Source organism: Geotrypetes seraphini, chromosome 2, assembly GCF_902459505.1.
Source record: "Geotrypetes seraphini chromosome 2, aGeoSer1.1, whole genome shotgun sequence".
In the NCBI taxonomy this organism is placed as follows: domain Eukaryota; kingdom Metazoa; phylum Chordata; class Amphibia; order Gymnophiona; family Dermophiidae; genus Geotrypetes; species Geotrypetes seraphini.
In genome coordinates this window covers 81,498,412-81,518,565 of record NC_047085.1, presented here as the reverse complement: position 1 = coordinate 81,518,565, position 20,154 = coordinate 81,498,412, and the positions used below count along the sequence as shown (strand labels likewise).

The following is a 20,154-nucleotide window of genomic DNA, read 5'->3' as shown; positions in this document are numbered from 1 at the left end:
ATGGCAATTTAGCGTGTACTATTCCGCACAAGCCCCTACCACACCTTCGTAAAAGGAGCCCTAAGTCTATTCCCTTCAGTACCTTGAATGTTTTGATCATGTCCCCTCTCAATCTCCTCTGTTCAAGGGAGAAGAGGCCCAGTTTCTCTAATCTTTCGCTGTATGGCAATTCTTCCAGCCCTTTAACCATCTTAGTCTCTCTTCTCTGGACCCAGTAAATCTCTGTCACCCTTTATATTTAAAAGTGGGAAAATAACATCAGAAACCAGAGAAAATGGAAAGCATAGCCAAAATTATATCCCGCACAACATTAAGAGACTAACATATTTCCCTTTTCAAAATGAAGCTAACCCTGGGTGATATATCGTTTAATACATTTAGGCTGGTGCAGCCTGACAATGTGGAAGAGGTAAAAGGGGCTTTTACAGATATGGTAACATAGAAATAGACAGCAGATAAGGGCCATGGCCCATCCAGTCTGCCCACCCCAAAGACCCTCCCCTACCTTTCTATAGAAACATAGAAATAGACGGTAGTACATTTATTTCCCCAGCAGGGATATGCTATGACAGAGTAATGCAGTCTTACATTTAAATTGTACTGACAGATGACAGCTAGCATTTTAGTACAATCACTGACCTGAAAAGATTAAAAAACACAATATATGAATCAACTTAATCATGAGATTAAGAGGCATCTCAGTCTTTGCACTGACAGCCAAAGGCAACTGTTGGAAACAGAGAGCCCAGTATGAACAAACCACCACAGATCACTGTACTCATTTAATTTACTATTCTACTCAATCAAGGTTGCAAAATCAATACATTTTAAGCTATTTTTCTATTAATGTTTCTCTTTCTTAGAGAACCATTTCTACTTCTTTTGATTTTTAAGTCATTTTCATTATGATGTATTAAGGCAAGTGCTGCTTTATTGGAAAGATGTCTACAACAGAGAGTTGTGCGGGGACAGAAATCCTGCCCAACCCCACCAGTTTTCCGCCTGTCCCCGTCAGAATCTCCTTTGACCCCGGAAGGAATCTCCTCCATTCCCGCTCGACCCTGGGAGGAATCTCCTCTGTCCCCGCCCGTCCCCCCATAAAAGTTACCTGTCCCCATAAAAAGTAGCAATTACTTCTGTGAAGTTTTGATTTTTTTTTTTTTTAAGTCTTAGGGCTAGCATTTTTAGCGCACCTAGGAAATTACCATGCGCTACGCTTCTAGAACTAATGCCAGTTCAATGCTGACATTAAGGTCTAGCATGCCCGGCATGTAGCGCGTGCTATTCCGTGCGTTAAAGCCCTAACGCGGCTTAGTAAAAGGAGCCCTTAGTTTATTTAAACCAACAATAAAATACAATATAAACAAATAACTGAACAGAAATAAGAGATGCATACATCACCGGAATTAGAATAGACATTAGGTCATGTGACTGTAGGATTGACCATTTCTTGTTAAAAGAAATGTGTTAGATTTTTTGGCAATATAAAGCTCATATCTGTAGAGCAAACAAATCTGGTTCCACCATCTGCCATAGGTAACTTGTGAGAGGTCCTTCCAAGATCCGCAAATGATTTTTAATGCAGCAACGAGTAAAGAATCAAACAATACAGCATCAAAATCTTTTAAAGCAGAACTGAGAGAGGCACTTTTCAGGACAATGGTTGCATAAGAAAAATGTGCCAAAACTGAACTGGAAACCCCAAAACAAACTCAGCAAGTACTTCATTTTGTACTAAACACAATTGGTAGCATAACCATGAGAGGGAGCTGGGCCTCCCATTTTGAGCTTAGTCCTCTTCAAAATGAACATCTCCCTTGATGTAGCTGGTGGGACATTTTGTTTTTCCATCATCTTGGTCCCAGTTTCTGCTTTTGTCTATCTTCTACTATCTTCCAGGCCTCGGGAACCCCGGTTCTATCCCGTGGGAGTCCCATGAGCCTGGGGGAGGGGGGGAAATCCCCATGGGAGTCCTGTAGACCTGGAGGAGGTTCCCCGTGGGAGTCCCGTAGACCTGGGTGCAAAGTATCTAGCTTGAAGATCCAACTCTGCTCTTTCGCGTAAAGCTTAGCTTTCAAATTGCCCCCCCCCCCCCCCCGGGGTAGAGTATGCCAATACAGTGTAACATTACAGGACATGGCTGTACCTACATGGGTTCACTGCCGTAAATCTATAATATCCACTGATTGCGGCACTAGTGGAATTGTTTATGTGATACAGTGCCCTTGTAGGTTACTTTATATAGGTCACACAGTGAGTATTCGAGTGCATATTGATGAACATATCTAGAATTAGCACTCAAGTACTTGAAGCCCCCCTCACTCAACATTGGTTAAATGAAAATCACCCAGTGTCATCTTTACGGTATTCCATTTTGGAAGCTCCCAAACTCCCCCAGGGGGGCAATTTTAAAGCTAAGCTTTACGCAAATGAGTAGAGTTGGATCTTCAAGCTAGATATTTTGCACCCGAAAGGTCTCAATAGCGAGATTGAGTGGCGAGCATTTTTATAATGACCTTTTATGATGCATTCTTTGATGTAGTTTTAGGATTTAGTTTATGGTCTTTCATTTCCTTACGGCGACAGTACATCTTTGCGATTTCCTTATTGGTTGATTATTCCCGACGTCAGTACGTAATGACGCAGGGTACTTTTAAATTTCTTACGGTGTCAATGTAGCAGCTGACACGCTATCAGGAGGCTGTTTCGATATGAGTTGTTATTTAAATGTATGGTAAGTCCCACTTGTAGTCACAAATTACTTAATATGTTTAATATTTGCACGAGCATTTTTAGGTTTATATATGAATAAAATATGTTCTTTTTAATTTTTGTACTTTTAGAGTTGCATAATGCCCGCATTTTTTGAGCTCTTTTGCGAATTCTTCTTCGGTTCCCTGAGGTAGGAACAAAACGTGTCTGTGTCACGTTGGAACCCGCAAGCCTAAGATAAGTTTGCATTATCAGACTAACACTTATATAGCGTTTGTTATTTTTCAAATACGGTAGCTGTGTGCACGTAGATAAATATACATAACAGTGTAAGACCCTTACAGCTGGTGCTTTGAATTATGTGATGATTGGGCGGTGAGGTGGTAGTGTTGGGCGTTCCCTGTTATCTCTGAGCATACTAATTCACTATCAGTTGTATATGATGTCTTTATCTGATTATTCGAATTGAGTGATTATTTTCTATTTTTACTGATTCAGAGCAAGCAGTGGCTTCTCCCATGTCTGTCTCAACAGCAGACTATGGATTTTCCTCCAGGAACTTGTCCAAACTTTTTTAAACCAGCTACATTAACCGCTCTTACCACATCCTCTAGCAATGCATTCCAGAGCATAACTATTCTCTGTCTAAGTGAAAAAATATTTCCTCAGTACAATTTGCTATTGATTCAGATAGGGAATGGATGCTCAAGCTCTTTGTTAAATATAAGGATGTTCCATTCATGTCAAAAGTTCTTAGAATGTATCCTGACGTATCGCGTTCTACATAGAAGAGAAGAAAATCGTTTCTTATTTTGAGACCTCAGGCTCTGCAGTTGGGTGTGTTATGGTCTATCAAGGGAATAGATACAGTATGTTTTTGATGAGCCTCAACAGCTGTCAAAATTGATTACCGCCAAAGGGCAAAGTGTATCTACTATGTGAGACCTGCTACTCTAATATCAGCTCAGAGAAGTTAAGTTCAGGGCCCAGCCACATCTTATTTTTCCTTCTCATAATTATTTATTTCAGTCTAGGCATAAGCAGGTTATGGTGACATGTGTATCTGGGACTTTTTAATGTTACGCTCACTGAAGTACCCCCTAGAATGCCCCTCTGCTCTGCTCAGCAATGTCTGTATAACCATCTGAAGCTGTAAATACAGGCTAGTATTTACTATTTCTTTTACATCTTTGCGTGATGAAAGGGGTCACTGGGGGAGTACACGGGGTCGTGTCTTAATTCCTCCAATGGTCATCTGGTCAGTATTTGCACTTTCTTGGCCCTTACTAATTTTTATAACAGGTCTAGCCCCAAACGTCAAAATGGTGCCCTGAATATTCTGTTAAATATTTGATTTTCGCTGCAAAATGTCCAAGTCCTAAGACCACCCATCACACGCCCACTTGAAATTTAGGTGAATAGGGGACGAACAGCCTAGAAACACATCTAAAATATGAATTTTGAAAATAGTGATTTGGACATTTTTGCAAGAAAAATGTCCAAATGCCATTTTATGCCTTTTTTTTCTCTTTTGAAAATGAGCCCCACAGGCACCTATTTGTTTTCATAAATAGGCTAAAAATAGGCACCTACCTGTCCTTCACACAAAGACAGCTGATTATACCAGTACCTTCCACCTGGGGCAAATTTCCCATCTGAAAATTGCCCTCTGTCAATCTAGCTAAAACTATACATGGTTTTCCATTCTATGTGTATTTTAACCAAACTGAGGAAGCATTCCCAGAGGCATGTTTAAGCTGAGTGGTGGGGGAGAGCAGAGGAGTTACATACCTAGGCTGCATTTTCAAATTCGTGTATATGTATTTTCCATTGTAAATTTATACATACACATATAAACTAGATGCAAAGTACCCATAGATTTTGTACCTAGGTGAGAAATGTGAAACTTACTCCCCAAGGGGGCAATTCTATAACTGGGCACCTCAGTTAGGAGCACGACCTATTTACTTTTGCCACTTATCTTATATCAGCAATTATGTGCATACTTTTGGATATGAAATACTAGCATAAGTTGGCATCAAGATGTCTATGGGCTCCTTTTACGAAGCTGGCATTAGTATTTTCCGTGTAGTGCAGGGTTAGCGTGTGCGGCATTGTAGCGTACGCTAAAAACGCTAGTGCACCTTCGTAAAAGGAGCCCTATATGTGACATATAAGCATGTAATTTCCAGTAGTCTATAAAATCCACATTTACAATGCCCCTTATCTCCCACCTAACAATTTATTTATTCAGTTTTCTGGATCATTCTCCCAGGGGAGTTCAGAACGGTTTACATGAACTTATTCAGGTACTCAAGCATAATTCAATCACACACTAAGCCTTTTTAGTAAGAACATAAGAATTGCCACTGCTGAGTCAGACCAGTGGTCCATCATGCCCAGCAGTCCGCTCATGCTGCGGCCCTCTGGTCTAAGATCAGCACCCTAAGTGAGACTAGCCCTACCAGCGCACGTTCTTGATCAGCAGAAACTTGTCTAACTTTGTCTTGAATCCTTGGAGGGTATTTTCCCCTGTAACAGCCTCTGGAAGAGCGTTCCAGCTCTACCACTCTCTGGGTAAAGAAGAACTTTGTTACGTTTGTACGGAATCTATCCCCTTTCAACTTTAGAGATTGCCCTCTTGTTCTCCCTACCTTGGAGAGGGTGAACAACCTGTCCCTTCAGTACCTTGAATGTTTCGATCATGTCCCTCTCAATCTCCTCTGTTCGAGAGAGAAGAGGCCCAATTTCTCTAATCTTTCACTGTACGGCAGCTCCTCCAGCTCCTTAACCATCTTAGTCACTCTTCTCTGGACCCTTTCGAGTAGTACCATGTCCTTCTTCATGTACGGCGACCAGTGCTGGATGCAGTATTCCAGGTGAGGGCGTACCATGGCCCGGTACAGCGGCATGATAACCTTCTCTGATCTGTTCATGATCCCCTTCTTTATCATTCCTAGCATTCTGTTTGCCCTTTTTGCTGCCGCCGCACATTGTGTGGACGGCTTTATCGACTTGTCGATCAGAACTCCCAAGTATCTTTCCTGGGAGGTCTCTCCAAGTACCGCCCCGGACATCCTGTATAGTAGCTATTTTAGTAGGCTTTTCATAAAAGTGCACAAGTAAATAGGCTTTGTGAATCCTAACACAGGGCTCTCCCATGTGCTATGCCCATTTCTACTACAGTAATAAATTTGGTCTGTTTCAATTATTTTATTTTCAGGCCATCCACTAATGTTAGTATTAGCATGTAGCAACTGAACAGAATGAACGCAGGAGCACTTACCACATCATTTAAGGAACTGCTAAAAGCTCCTGTGTTATCCTATAATACTTCCATGCTCATTCTCTGCCTCTGACACACTCCCTCAAAAAAATAAATTAAATAAATAAATACTGTGCAGTTAGCCTGGATTCTCAAACCTATGCTGATTTTCTAGGCATCAGTAGGCGCTCATAACTCCATTAAAAATGCTGTCTATATGGCATATTTAACTGAGATCTGAGGCACTTACTGGTGCTTAGAAAATCAGAACTGGAATCGCACCTCCAAAGGCACTTTAGGCTGCCAAACACCAAAGTAGGCATGGCCAACACCGGGAGTGGTTTTAGATGGCCTAAAGCACCTATGTAAGCATGATTCTCACTAAGATATGTGCCGGAAATGTAGATCCAGAAAACCCTGGCCTACATTTCCAGTGCCTATCATTGGGTCCGATTCTGAAACTGGTGCTGATGCATGATTAACTTGTGATCAGTGGCCACTTTTAAGATGGCCACTGATATCGGTGATGGTCCAAGAATCTGGGCCTTAATGTCTACAAAATGAAACATTACTGTGAGACACTTTAATGTGTCCTGTGGTAAGCCTTTTATTAAGGTGCACTAATTTATTTAGCACATGCTAGTGATTAGCATACAGCCATAGTAATAGAATGGGCTGCTCAACATTTAGTACATGTTAATTGTTAGCACACACTAAATTTGTGTGTATTATTAAAGAACTGTTAAGCCTGAGTTAGGGCTTAGTGCACCTTAGTAAATAATTACAGACTACTGCTTAGATTCCCTATTGCCATTTTCTTACACGTGTGTGTTTATCTGCATACATGCCAGTATTCTATAAATTTAAACACGCAAGAGGTACTTTAATTTAGGCGCCCTGTTATACGACAGAATGAAAGGACACATATCCATTTCAGAAAAAAAAAAATCATAATTAACCCTCTCTTTTACAAAGGTGCGCTAAGCTTTTTAGCGTGCGCTAAACACTAATGCATGCATGTTATCCTATGGACACGTTAGCGGTCAGCGGTAGCTGATTTAGTGTGTGCTGAATCCGCACTAAAATGCTTAGCACACCTTTGTAAAAGAGGGCCTAATCAACTCTGTGATCGTTAAGGATTTAACTAGTATGTAATATCAAAATAATTATTGCATTTTTATCCAAACTATCATTGGCTTCACTCCCCCCTCCCTCCCCGGTTTTACAAAACTGTGATAATGGTGTTTAGCGCAAGGCGGTGCGCTGAATGCTCTTCACTGTGCCTGATACTTATAGAGTTCCTATCAGTGTTGGGAGCAGCCAGGGCCGGATTTTCCTATAGGCTAACTAGGCTTCAGCCTAGGGCCTCAAGATCAAGAAGGGCCTACATTCAAATTGTTAGCAAAATTAAAATTACACTATTCTAAAAACAGTGAACACTAAAACACTGAACCGAAAATAAGGAGAAATTCTATGCTTCGGGATCGGAACCGGCTCCGGCCGCAATGGGGCGCCGACTCGGCTTCTCCCTTTCTTTTTCTCGCCCTGGGAGGAGGATCGGGGAGGGAAAGACGTCAGTCTGGAAACAGCTGGGCAAAGCCCAGCCCGCGGGGAGAGAGGCAAAACGTGGATCTGTCAGGACAGGGCGGCCCAGACTGGCATCGGGGGGGGGGGGTGAGGGGTTTCAGTGGAAGGGGGATGGGAGGCAGGCAGACTGGCATCGGAGGGGAGGTGGGGGGTTTAATGGAAGGCAGGCAGGCAGGATGGCATGGGGGGTGTTCAATGGAAGGGGGATGGGAGGCAGGCGGGCATCAGAGGGGGGTAAGGTGAGGAAGGACACACTGGGGGCACTATGGACATAGGAAGGGGCAATGTTGTGTGTTATGTTTGATTAGTTATTGTTACAAGTACTATATATGGTGCTGAGAATAAATGTCCAAATAAGTGTTCTCGACTTTTTTTTATTTATTATCCATGTCACATTTTTTATAAAGGTTAATACCAATAACAACATGTTTCATTTAACATATTGATATATATCACAGTAATGATGTAATTTATTATCTCTCATGTAATTTACAAACTTAAAAATGGGAGGTGAAAGGCCTCATAAGTGGAATAGCCTAGGGCCTCTTTTCATCTAAATCCGGCCCTGGGAGCAGCGCAGAGTATTCAGCACACCGGCCTGCGCTAAAAACCGCTATTGTGGTTTTATAAAGATGGGGGTGGGTATTGAAATAGCTCAAAAAGACCCTTAGATGCTCCAATTCATTCTGTACACTAGGCTCTGCAGTTTTCATGAAAAATTTCAAATCTGCAAATTGAGCTCAGCTATCTAGCTGTTCAGTTCTTTTTTTAAAACTTTATTGAATTTTCAGACATTGGCAGGGCATTACAGATAATATAACATCAAAAGCTTGCATAAAATGCACCTTAATACACAAAATATAAATGAAACAACCATTTTTCCTCCCTATCATCCAATTATTAATACATTAAATCATTTTTTTATTCCAATAATATACTCATATATTTTAACCCCTCAAAGCTCAAAGCTGTTCAGTTCTTTAAAAGAAACCACGAGAGTAACCTCATTTTATTTTCATTTGACTTGCACCTGCAGTGTTCAATAAAGTGTAATGAACACCTTTCAGCTACAGAGGAACTACACAATGCTTCATAAAAGAACATCAAAAGAACTTCCCAAACTGTATTTACAGATATTAGGGAACAAACTATTGCTTCCATTATTCAGTTGCACAGTACAATTTTCATAGTTACATGAGTGTAACATTCAAACATTTTGTACAAAGTTGTTTAATAATGCATTTTTTTTTAGTAACTGTCTAATTAACTCACCAATGAAGCCAAATGCAAAACATGCTGTGGAATGGGATATTGATAAAGTATTTCTTACCTCACTTATGCCTATTTTGCCATCGGTATTCTGCCCATACTGATCCACAAAAGCTTTCATTTTCTCAGACAAGTCCTAAAATATGCAATGATTATTACAATTACTTACCCAAACAGATCAATAAGTTCACATGTTCAAAACAATTTTATGTTTTGCAAAATATCAGAATTGTAGGATTGATAGAAGAAATTCATGTTATGAGTTGTTCCTATACTGCCTACTACTATGATTTATCATTTCTGTAGCGCTGAAAGACGTACGCAGCGCTGTACATTTAACATTCAATAGATGGTCCCTTCTCAGAGGAGCTTACAATCTAATTTGGACAGACAGGACATCACAGGGTTGGGGAGTTTCTAGCCGAAGGAATGATACGATGGGTAAAGGTAGCCGATGATGAGTGGTAGTTAAGAGTTGAAAGCAGCTTAAAAAAAGTGGGCTTTTAGTAGGGATTTGAATACTGCTAGAGATAGAGCATAATGTATTGACTCTAGCAGCCTGTTCCAGGCATACGGCATGGCAAGAAAGAAGGGACAGAGTCTCGAGTTGGTGGTGGAGGAGAAGGGTACAAATAAGAGGGACTTACCCGATGAATGAAGTTCAAAGGTGGAGGGAACATAGAGGTAGATGAGATGAGAGAGGGGCTACAGAGTGAATGCACTTGTAAGTCAGTGAGAGGAGTTTGAACTGTTTTCAGAAACAGATGGGGAAACAATGAAGTGACTTGAGGAGAGGGGTAATGCGAGCATGGTGACTCTTGCGGAATACGAGTCGTACAGCAGCATTTTGAACGGATTGAAGGAGAGAGATGGTTGAGCAGAAGACCTGAGAGAAATACGTTACAATAGTCTAAGGCCCTCTTTTACAAAGGCGCGTTAAGGATGACATGCATGCGTTAGCGTTTAGCGCGTGCTTACAAGCTTAGCACACATATGTAACAGAGGGGGTAAGTGTGAGGTGATGAGAGCATGGATAAGGATTTTGGTAGTGCGCTTGAAGAGGAGAGGTCAGATTTTGGTAATATTAGCTTTTCAGTTTTGAATTGTGCCAATGTAATAAGGTTCACTGAAACTGTGTGATAAAAGTTTTAGTCTAATTTGTTTTTTTTTATACTATTTGTTTACCTTACTTCCCAAGTATAGTAATAAAATAATGAGATGCATAATCCACAATAAAAATTGTCTACTATATCAGAAGTGAAGGGCATTAAAAGAAAATAAAGTTAAAGCTAAAGTTAACTACCACCTCTAACCACTGAGGTTAAAACCATAGACACATAGAAACATGATGGCAGATAAAGGCCAAATGGCCCATCTAGTCTGCTCATCCACAGTAACCATTATCTCTTTCTCTCTTTGAGAGATCCCACGTGCCTATCCCAGACCCTTTTGAATTCAGACACAGTCTCTGTCTCCACCACTTCTTCTGGGAGACTGTTCCATGCATCTACCACCCTTTCTGTAAAAAAAGTATTTCCTTAGATTACTCCGGAGCCTATCACCTCTTAACTTCATCCTATGCCCTCTCATTGCAGTTTCCTTTCAAATGAAAGAGACTAGACTCATGCGCATATACATTGCGTAGGTATTTAAACGTCTCTATCATATCTCCCCTCGCCTGCCTTTCCTCCAAAGTTTCCTTCCCATTAAGATTGAGATTCCCAGATTGAGATCTTTAAGTCTGTCCCCATACGCCTTATGATGAAGACCACATACCACTACCCATTACATTGGAGGTTCTCTGGTCCAGTCCCAAATAACCTAGAAATTCTGAGGTAGTGAACTCTATACTACATCCCCAGAATCAAGGGACTCTGCCCCAGCACCCCTGTGACAGACTCCCTGGCCTGAGATTCCCAATGCAAGGAGATTCAGCTCCAGGATCTCCACCTCGCCCCCTCCCTAGGCAGTGAGACTGTAATGTTAAGCATATCCTATATGCCACCAAGCAAGCTTCCATCATTCTAAAAAAATTCCACTCACTAGTTCCTCAACTCCCATCTAGTTAACATCCATCCATTCACTAAATTACTCCACCCATCTAACAACTCCTCTGTTATGGTGGGGTTGTTGTAGATGGGAAAGAGGGTAGATTGGTTAATGTTCTAAGATGGGGTGGATTGGTGGTTTTGAGGGTTGAATTGACTGGTGCCTGAACAATTAGGTAATGGATTGGGGAGTGATTTAGTGGATTAAAGGGGGCTTAACAAGTAAGAAAGTGGCTTAGTGCAGTGGTTCTCAGGCCAGCCCTCGGGCACACCCAGCCAGTCAGGTTTTCATGATATCCACAATGAATATGCATGAGATAGATTTAAATATAAATGAGGCAGTGCATGCAAATCTCATGCATATTCATTGTGGATATCCTGAAATCTGTCTGTCTGGGAGTGCCCAAAGGACTGGGTTGAAAACCACTGACTTAATGGGATGGTGAAGGTTTAGCCGAGTTGATAAGAAGGTAAGTAAGTAACTAGGGGACAGTGACAAGTGTGGGGTTCTCAGACTCAGGTGGCCTGGATCTATGAGCATTTTATCAACTGGTCTGAGACCAAGTCCTTGCATCTAGGTGAGCTGCATCCAGGTATCCTCAGTACCTGGATATGGAAGCCCTTGATTCAGGACCCTGGAACACAGGGGCCTTAGATAATGAGGTGCAGGAGTTGTGGATCCTCAGTTTGGGAGTCCTATCATCAGAGATTCTCACCTTGGGAAACTCTGGTCTTTATTAGCTGATTTTTAACCACTTCAGGGACTCATACTTATGAACAGGGGATCCTGTTCTACCTTTGGTGTCCCAACGCACCCCTTTCCCTTCCTCCTGAGTCTAAATGCGCCCCTCTCCCTCCCTCCCAAGTTCCAATGCGCCCCTCTCCCTTCCCCCCTTCATTCTGTGCCCCAAGTATGCGACTCTCTCCGGCGGGTGTTTACCTTCTGGTCGGCTCCCTCCTCCTTCCAGCTACAGTTGTTTTGCTGCACAAAGCTGTGGGCAGAGCCGGAAGGCTTCACTCTGATGTCAGAGCTTGCAGCTTTGTATAGAGAAACAACTGCGGATGGAAGGAGGAGGGAGCTGGACAGAAGAAGGTAAACACCCACCAGAGGGAAGCACATACCGTATTTCCCCATGTATAGGCTGCGGCCTAAACATGGGTTTTACAATCCCCTGCAGTGGGTGCAGCTTCCTTATATGAGGCGGCCTATCTAAAGACATCGAAGATCAACCAGGGAGTCCCCCGTACCTGAAGCTCCCCCTACAGCTCCCTCTTGGATGGCTACCGGCTGTCTCCTGCCTTGTCGTGGCCAGTGGTGCAGGGCAGGAGCAATCTTTTCAGCATCCAGCCATCCCCTTATGGGACTCATGAGAACTGATGCAGGCATTAAGGAAGCAGCGCGGTGCCGGCAGAATGATGGTGAGAGAGGAGTGAGGTAGAGATGCATGGGGAAGAGAAAGATGAGAAGGAGTAATGTTGGATGTGGTGGTAGAGCGGGAACAGGGAACAGTGGGATGGATGGATGGAAAGGAATGTAAGAGAGGCCTCAAGGAGGTGGAGAAGATGGGAAGAATACTAGGATCCGAGTTTCATACAAATTCAGCTTAAGAACGGTTTAAAAAAAAACAGAACCTGTTCTTAACCCGGGGACTGCCTGTAACTGGTTTCTTATTGAAGTCACCTCTACTGCAGAAGAGCAGACTGGAAGGCATTTGGCCTTTATCTGCCATTATGTTTCTCTGTTTCTTGAAACAGAGTTTAAGCACTAGCTGGAAAGTAAAGTACACAGATCTTTAGTGCACCTTCCTGCAGTGAAGGTACCATGTTTCCCCAAAAATAAGCCCTAGCATGATTTTCGGGGTAGGTCTTAATATAAGCCCTATCCAAAAATAAGCCCTATTCCCTGGATTCACCGGCAGCAGTGCTTCCCTCTGCCCACTGCCTCTGACGCGCAGCTGAACCCCCACTGACTGTCCCAACTTTCCATTTCTCCCTCCCATCTGAACCCTGCCGGCCCTCCGACCGCGAGTCCTACTACCTCCCTCCATAGAGCAGCATCAGAAGCACTCTAAACAGGCTGTTCGCGGCCTTCTCCCACTGACTCATTCCCTCTACCGCATCACTGATATCATCAGCAACGTGGTGCACGGAAGGCACCGGCAGGAGAAGGCCGCAAAGCAGCCTGTTTAGTATGCTGCCAACGCTGCTCTGTGGAGGGAGGTATGTAGGTCTCGTGGTCAGCAGGGTTCGTATGGGAGGGAGAGATGGAAGGATGGGTTCGGTTGCATGGCGGGGGGGGGGGGGAGCTGCTCAAGAGTTCTGCTGCAGCTGCATGGAAGGGAGGGATAGAAAGATGCTGTGCACAGTGTAAGGGTTCTGCTGCACAGGGGGGATGGGAGGGAGGGATAGAAAAATGCTGCAGAGGGAAGGCACAAGAGGATGGGTGAGAGGGGAATAAAGATGCTGCACATGTGGGGGAGAAAAAGGAAAGAGGAAGAACTGGGTTGGAGGAGAGGAAGGGAGAGATGATCATTGTACATGAAAAAAATAAGACCTACTCTGACAATAAGACCTAGTGCATTTTTTGGGTGCAAAATTAATATGGCACTTTCTTATTTTCAGGAAAACACGGCAATTTCATATGCAGGCCATTAGCATACATGATGTGGTAAAATTAGCTTATTTCCATATTTTGATGTTAAAATCTTACCTGCAACAGTAATAATTTTAGCACAAAATGGTTAAACATCAGTTGCACCAAGTCCAGCATAGCTTATTCTATAAGCCTGTACATGATACAGCATTCATTTGATTGATTTCAGCTATACATTATGAGTGAAATTCCCTTGCCAAATATTTATATTGGACAGTTCTTCATATATCTTTTTCAGCAGTCAGTTATACTCTCTTTTGAAATCTGACTCAATAAATTTGAATTTTGCTCAATCTCTACATTTTTGCAATTATTTTAAAATATCAGTGACTGAAGCCTGCACCATATATTAATATGCTATGATTTGCCTTCTAAGAAGGATAGTTACTAACCTGCATTAATGGCCTCTTTTACAAAGCCGCGCAACAACAGCCCCGAAGCCCTTTAAATCTCTATGGGCTTCAGGGCCATTAGCGCAGCGCAGCCACTAGCGTGGTTTTGTATAAGAGGCCGTAAGTGCATAGCACAAGGATTTTGCAACAACAAGCCCTTAATAGGCACAATCCTGAATTATTTGCCCTTAATGCACGTTTACAACAATACATGTTATATAATAATGAAATGCAAAGCATATAATACATCTCATTGGTATGCAAATCAAATAACATTGCTTGCATTGAACTTTACAAGTTGTTAATTAATTAATGCCAACTATAAGTACTCAGAACTAGAGAATGACATGGGGACAAATTTGTCCCTGTCCCCACAGGAAATCAATTTCCCCATCCCGGTGAGTTTTGTCGCTATTCCTGTTGTATTCCTGTAAACTCTTCCTTAACCGCACAAGCCTCGAACACTTATGATTTTAAAGTGTTTGAGGCTTGTACAGATGAGGACAGAGCTTGCAGGAATAGGGCAGGGCCAGGAAAAGAACTTGCAATGACGGGACGGGAAAATGAGCTCCCGCGGGGATGGAGAAAAAATTGTCTCCTTGTCATTCTCTACTCAGAACCATAACCATGTGAATTAAGCTGGTGGTAAAATAGGCATGGCAAATCAATTCTTTCACTAAAGGTAAAACAGGCAAACTATTCGGAAATGAACAAGCAATGTTCTCTTAAAAATCATAAGACTGAATTGCAAAATTGCGTAGACTGCGTACGGATAAGTATTGATATTAATGTGGTTTTTACATCTCTTAATAATGACATGGTATTCCCTTGTGATGTACAGCAGACTGGAACTAGAGGTCCCTGTGGAGAGTTAGGAAAAGCAGGGTCTACTAAATAAAATGGGTTATGAGATGCATTCTCACCAATGACAGCAAAAATGTGTCAAGTGTAGATGCTAGGTGAAATGGAAAAGAGCTGGTGTGCAAAGGACTTTAGGAATAAGCTGACTATTATTATAACATAGCTATGCAGGCATATATATGTAATTTACATTTAGTAAGTTTATTCAATTAGCCTGTGTGTGTTAATGAACTGTTTTCCTCTTAATTTTCAGAGCTGCTGAATTAATTCTTTTTAGGTGAGCACAGCTTTAACCAGAATTACTTACTTACATGGTTGCAAAGTAGTTTCAGCCATCTTTAAGCAACTTCCAGGTTACATTTATAAAGAACATTTTATTCCATTATGATACTAGTCTGCCTGTACAAAAATGTTTTTGGGATCTCTCTATTTCCTCCCCCCCCCCCCCATAAAATAACTGTAATGCAAATAAGCATTGTGAGTAGTTCATACCACAGGGATTTATTGACCAGGAATTAAAAAGGAAAGGCATGCCATAAGCAGGTGTATTATAATTGCTAGCTAACCTTTTCTTACAAGGATTAACTGAGATTGAGTTGCTCAGGATGTTTACCAAAAATAAAAGGCTTAACTGAAGTTATTCAAAACTACAAATAGTATTTAAGATGATTAGAATGCAACTTTGGCAACGCTTTTGTTTAACTATAATTGCAGAATTGTGAACTTATTCTGGCGATTGCGAATCCTGATAAATATACAGACTAGCATTTTAGGCGATTCATTTTAAAAACAGGGGTTGCAAGCTACGTATGATATGCAATTATAATAAACGTAATTGTGAATAGCGAGAAGAAACGTTCTCCAACCTAAAGTAATAATAATAATAACAACTTTATTCTTATATAGGAGAGGTACCGCCAATAAACTTTGTTTTCTTGGACATTTCCATTTTTTTTTCCTCTCTCTCATTTTTGTAAGACATAAAGTTGCATCCAAAATCCACCTACCAGTCCAGCCTTCTTTCGGGCTTGCTGAAGCTCTTGAATAAAGTTCTGTAACTCCTTCCCTTCGATGTATCCATTTCCTGTAACAATAATGAGTGTTTATTCATTCATTGATATCTACTTTTAATTTCCAGCATATCTGGCGATTTGGTGTTCAAGAAATAAGCGCAGGAAGCAAACACTTCGCAAATCCCTATTCTTTATGACGGGTGTCATAATTTTCAAATCGGACTTTAGGTTTTCTGGTTCCAGTACATATTGGTGGGATCAAACGCAGAATTTCGACTTTCTAAAGCGGAGGCAGAGTAATTAGAGCTAATTCACTTTGGGGTAAAATAAAAATGGATTTTTTAAAATTTACGACTAAGCCGAAGCTCTGGGAGCTCACACTTCCTGCAGCAAATCACCAAAGCTGCAAAATAGAAAAAGAAGCAGCAACTTTAGTGTTGGGGATAAAAAAGGAGCTTGAAAATAAAGTTAGGCTTTCCTACTGGAGCAAGTGAAAGTTGCCACGATGGAAACAACAATCATAGTTTCATCTACGGGGACAACTTAGAATGAAATATAATCACCGTCAGTATCGTAGTGACGCCAGATTTCGAGGAACTGTGTTGCTGAGATTTCGACTCCTTGCAGGTGCGTCTCTGCCATGTTGGTGTAAGAGACAGTGAAGGAGCTGTCCACGGTGCTGACTTTCAGAGCTGGCTCCCTCCCTTCGCAGACCTCGGCGCCCTACATATGGGAGTGCGGCCAGACGGGCCACGCCCCTTGTCAATCTCAGTTGCCCAATCCCTTGCTTGGGTCCGCCCTTCATCCCGCCTCTCTCGATTATCCCCCTCCCCCTTTCACACACCTCTCTTTATTTCTTGTTTGCCGCCCTGGCGCCATTCACGTTTTTTTTTTCCTGGCGTAGTTTCAAGAATAGCGAGGGTTCTGTATTCCCACTCTCTGCCGCATGTGCTGGAGAGATGACAAATGTTCAAGTGAGACAAAAGCTAAATGGAAACGACAGGTCGTCCTTTTGAAATAGAAAGGGAATAAAAATAAATATTAAACGTGTGGTAAGTGACACAGTGCTATGCTCCTAGTTCTGGTGCAATAATGTTAGCTTGGCCATGGTATATTCAAGACATTTAGAAAAGTAGAATAGTAGCTAGATTCTGAAAAATATCAAATTTTCAGGTTCTTGTTTGTATTGTTTTCCCTTGAGGGATATTCCACTGCACCAGGGAGTGCTGAAAAGTTCTCAGCCCCACCAACTTCCTAAATTCTGAGCTTTATTTTGCCACTGTAGATGAAAACTGTGTTATTTTATATTGCAAAGTTGCAGCTGGACAGGAGTACTACTTTGCCAGTTGTTCAAGGTTTACCTGTGTTTTTAATACAGTATATTATGCACCATAGCATCCTGGACCCCTGAGGAAGGAGTGTTATCTGAAACACAGACCGTATTGGGTCCTGTGTCTTCATATATGAGAACCATTTTTTAGAATGCTACATTGTATTTTCTCCAGTAAAAATTTTGTACCTTGTACATCGCATCTGCAGGGTTTTTTCCCCTTGTTTTCATCATTTAACTCTTCACTGCAGATTCATTGGATCGTTCTTTTGTTTTAATTCTTATGTTCTTATCATAGGCCATTATTGAGACAGCTTGGGGAAAACCACAACTTATTCCTAGGATAAGCAGCATAAAATCTATTTTACTACTTGAGATCTAGCTAGGTACTAGGGACCTGGGTTGGCCACTGTTGGAAACAGGATACTGGGCTTGATGGACCTTCGGTCTGTCCCAGTATGGCAATTCTTATATTCTTATGAAAATATACAGAATGCTAGGAATGATTAAGAAGGGACCATGAACAGATCGGAGAAGGTTATCATGCTGCTGGTACCGGGCCATGGTATGCCCTCTCCTGGAATACCGTGTCCAGCACTGGCCGCTGTATATGAAGAAGGACACAGTACTACTCAAAAGGGTCCAGAGAAGATCGACTAAAATGGTTAAGGGGCTGGAGGAGTTGCCGTACAGTGAGTGATTAGAGAAACTGGGCCTCTTCTCTCTTGAAAAGAGGAGACTTAGAGGGGACATGATCGAAACATTCAAGATAATGAAGGAAATAGACTTAGTAGTTAAAGACATGTTGTTCACCATCTCCAAGGTAGAGAGGGCACTCTCTAAAGTTAAAAGGGGATAGATTCTGTACAAACGTAAGAAAGTTCTTCTTCACCCAGAGAGTGGTAGAAAACTGGAACACTCTTCCGGAGTCTGTTATAGGGGAAAACACCCTCCAGGGATTCAAGACAAAGTTAGACAAGTTCCTGCTGAACCAGAACATACACAGGTAAGGCTAGTCTCAGTTAAGGCACTTGTCTTTGACCTAAGGGCCGCCGCGTAAACAGATTACTGGGTACGATGGACCACTGGTCTGACCCAGCAGCGGCAATTCTTATGTTCTTATGGTGTGATACACAAGCCTTCTTCACAGATGAAAAAAGTGGATAGAGATTTAATAGAAAACATTCAAAATATAGCTGTAAAAGGTGAAGTACTACTAACAGGAGATTTTAATATGCCAGACTTTTTTTGGCTCCGCTCCCACCTACCTCCTGAAACACCTCATTCTGCAGGAAAAACTCCACTTTTCACGCAGAACATTACTGTTCTCATTTCCTTCCCCCAAAAGATGCAAATTCAAAAGATTCCTCAACAGAACACTCTCCTTTCAAGCAGGGATCTGGAACAACACCTTAAGTGACCTAATCCTGAACTCTCCAACATACCTTTCATTCAGAAAATTACTAAAAACCCACCTTTTCAACAAATTTATCTGATCCGCCACACCCACTTCATCTTACACGTCCCTTCCTCCTTCCGTATGCCACCCCATCTCATAACTGTCTATCTACCCCTTCCCTAATCTAATTGATGTTACCTCGCTGTCCTTACAGCACCTTTTATTGTACATCATCTTGAACTGTAAAGGTATGACGGGATATAAATAAAGCTATTATTATTATTTCTTAGGCTTCTGGCATTTGCACACAGACATTTCAAACAATGTTTATCATATCTATTTACAATTTGCTCATCAGTTGGCATGGATAATTTGCAATCTTTAAAATCATCCTGCTCTATATTTAAAGAAACCTGATCCACCATGGCCTGTATTGCAATATCGCTGTCGGGATGCTCTGTCTTCCCTTTTACAAGGGTCATTTCATAAATAATGCACACTATTTTTTTTTTTTTTTAATTAACATGTTTTATTTTTATTTTTTTTTCAAGTATTTCATTACAGTCCTTTAATATAGTCTCCCTGCTTTGTAATGACCAAGTTCCAACATCCAGGAAGCTTTATTATTCTTTCCAAGACACTGTTTTTGTTCAGTTGCCGAACGGCTTGGGTAACAGCGGAAGAACTGGATAGAAGAACAGAACTAGATATGTATTTAGAGTTTAACAAAGCCTTTGACAGTGTTCCACATAGGCAATTAATATTTAAACTGAGTGCCCTTGGTATGAGCCCCAGTGTGACGGACTGGGACAGGAACTGGTTGAGTGGAAGGTGACAAAGGATAGTGGTCAATGGAGATTGCTCTGAGGAAACGGATGTTACCAGTGGTGTGCCTCAAGTTTCGGTTCTTGGGCCTATTCTTTTTAACATTTTGTAAGTGATATTGCTGAAGGTCTGACTGGTAAGATTAACCTCTTTGCAGATGATACCAAAATTTGCAATAGAGTAGACAGCCTGGATAGTTTGGAAAACGTGAGGAAGGACCTAGTGAACCTTGAGAAATGGTCTTAAATTTGGTAGCTAAAATGTAATGCTAAGAAATGCAAGGTCATGCATTTGGGCTGTAGAAACTCAAGGGAATGGTATAGTTTAGGGGGTGAAGAACTTTTGTGCACAAAAGAGGAGTGGGACTTGGGTGTGATAGTATGTGATGATCTTATGGTGGCTAAACAGATTGAAAAGATGATGGTGAAAGCTAGAAGGATGCTTGGGTGCATTGGGAGAGGAATGGTTAGTAGGAAAAAGGAGGCATTGATGCCCCTGTATAAGACTCTGGTGAGACCTCATTTAGAATATTATATACAGTTCTGGAGACTGCACTTTTCAAAAAGATATAAACAGAATGGAGTCAATCCAGAAGAAGGCAACTAAAATAGTTGATGGTCTACATCATCAGGCATATGGGGGCAAACTTATAGATCTCAATATGTATATTTTGGAGGAAAGGTGGCAGAGGGGAAGTATGATAGAGATGTTTAAATACCAATATGGCATAAATACTCTTGAGGCAAGTCTCTTTCAATTGAAAGGAAACTTCAGAATGAGAGGGCATAAAATGAGGTTAA

The 20,154-nt window shown here is 41.6% G+C and overlaps 1 protein-coding gene across 2 annotated transcripts in view; it reads right to left on the bottom strand.

Moving 5' to 3' along the window:
* Positions 1–16,489, bottom strand: part of CALB1 (calbindin 1) — an 89,192-nt gene extending 72,703 nt beyond the window's left edge. For both annotated transcript variants that reach the window (XM_033933921.1, XM_033933922.1), the window contains exons 1-3: positions 16,364–16,489; positions 15,795–15,871; positions 8,895–8,969 (exon numbers count right to left, since the gene is read on the bottom strand). In XM_033933921.1, coding sequence (XP_033789812.1) covers positions 8,895–8,969; positions 15,795–15,871; positions 16,364–16,442 — 231 coding nt within the window. In that variant the 5' untranslated portion in view covers positions 16,443–16,489. The remainder of the gene's footprint in view (positions 1–8,894; positions 8,970–15,794; positions 15,872–16,363) is intronic.
* Between the last annotated feature and the right edge of the window lie 3,665 nt (positions 16,490–20,154).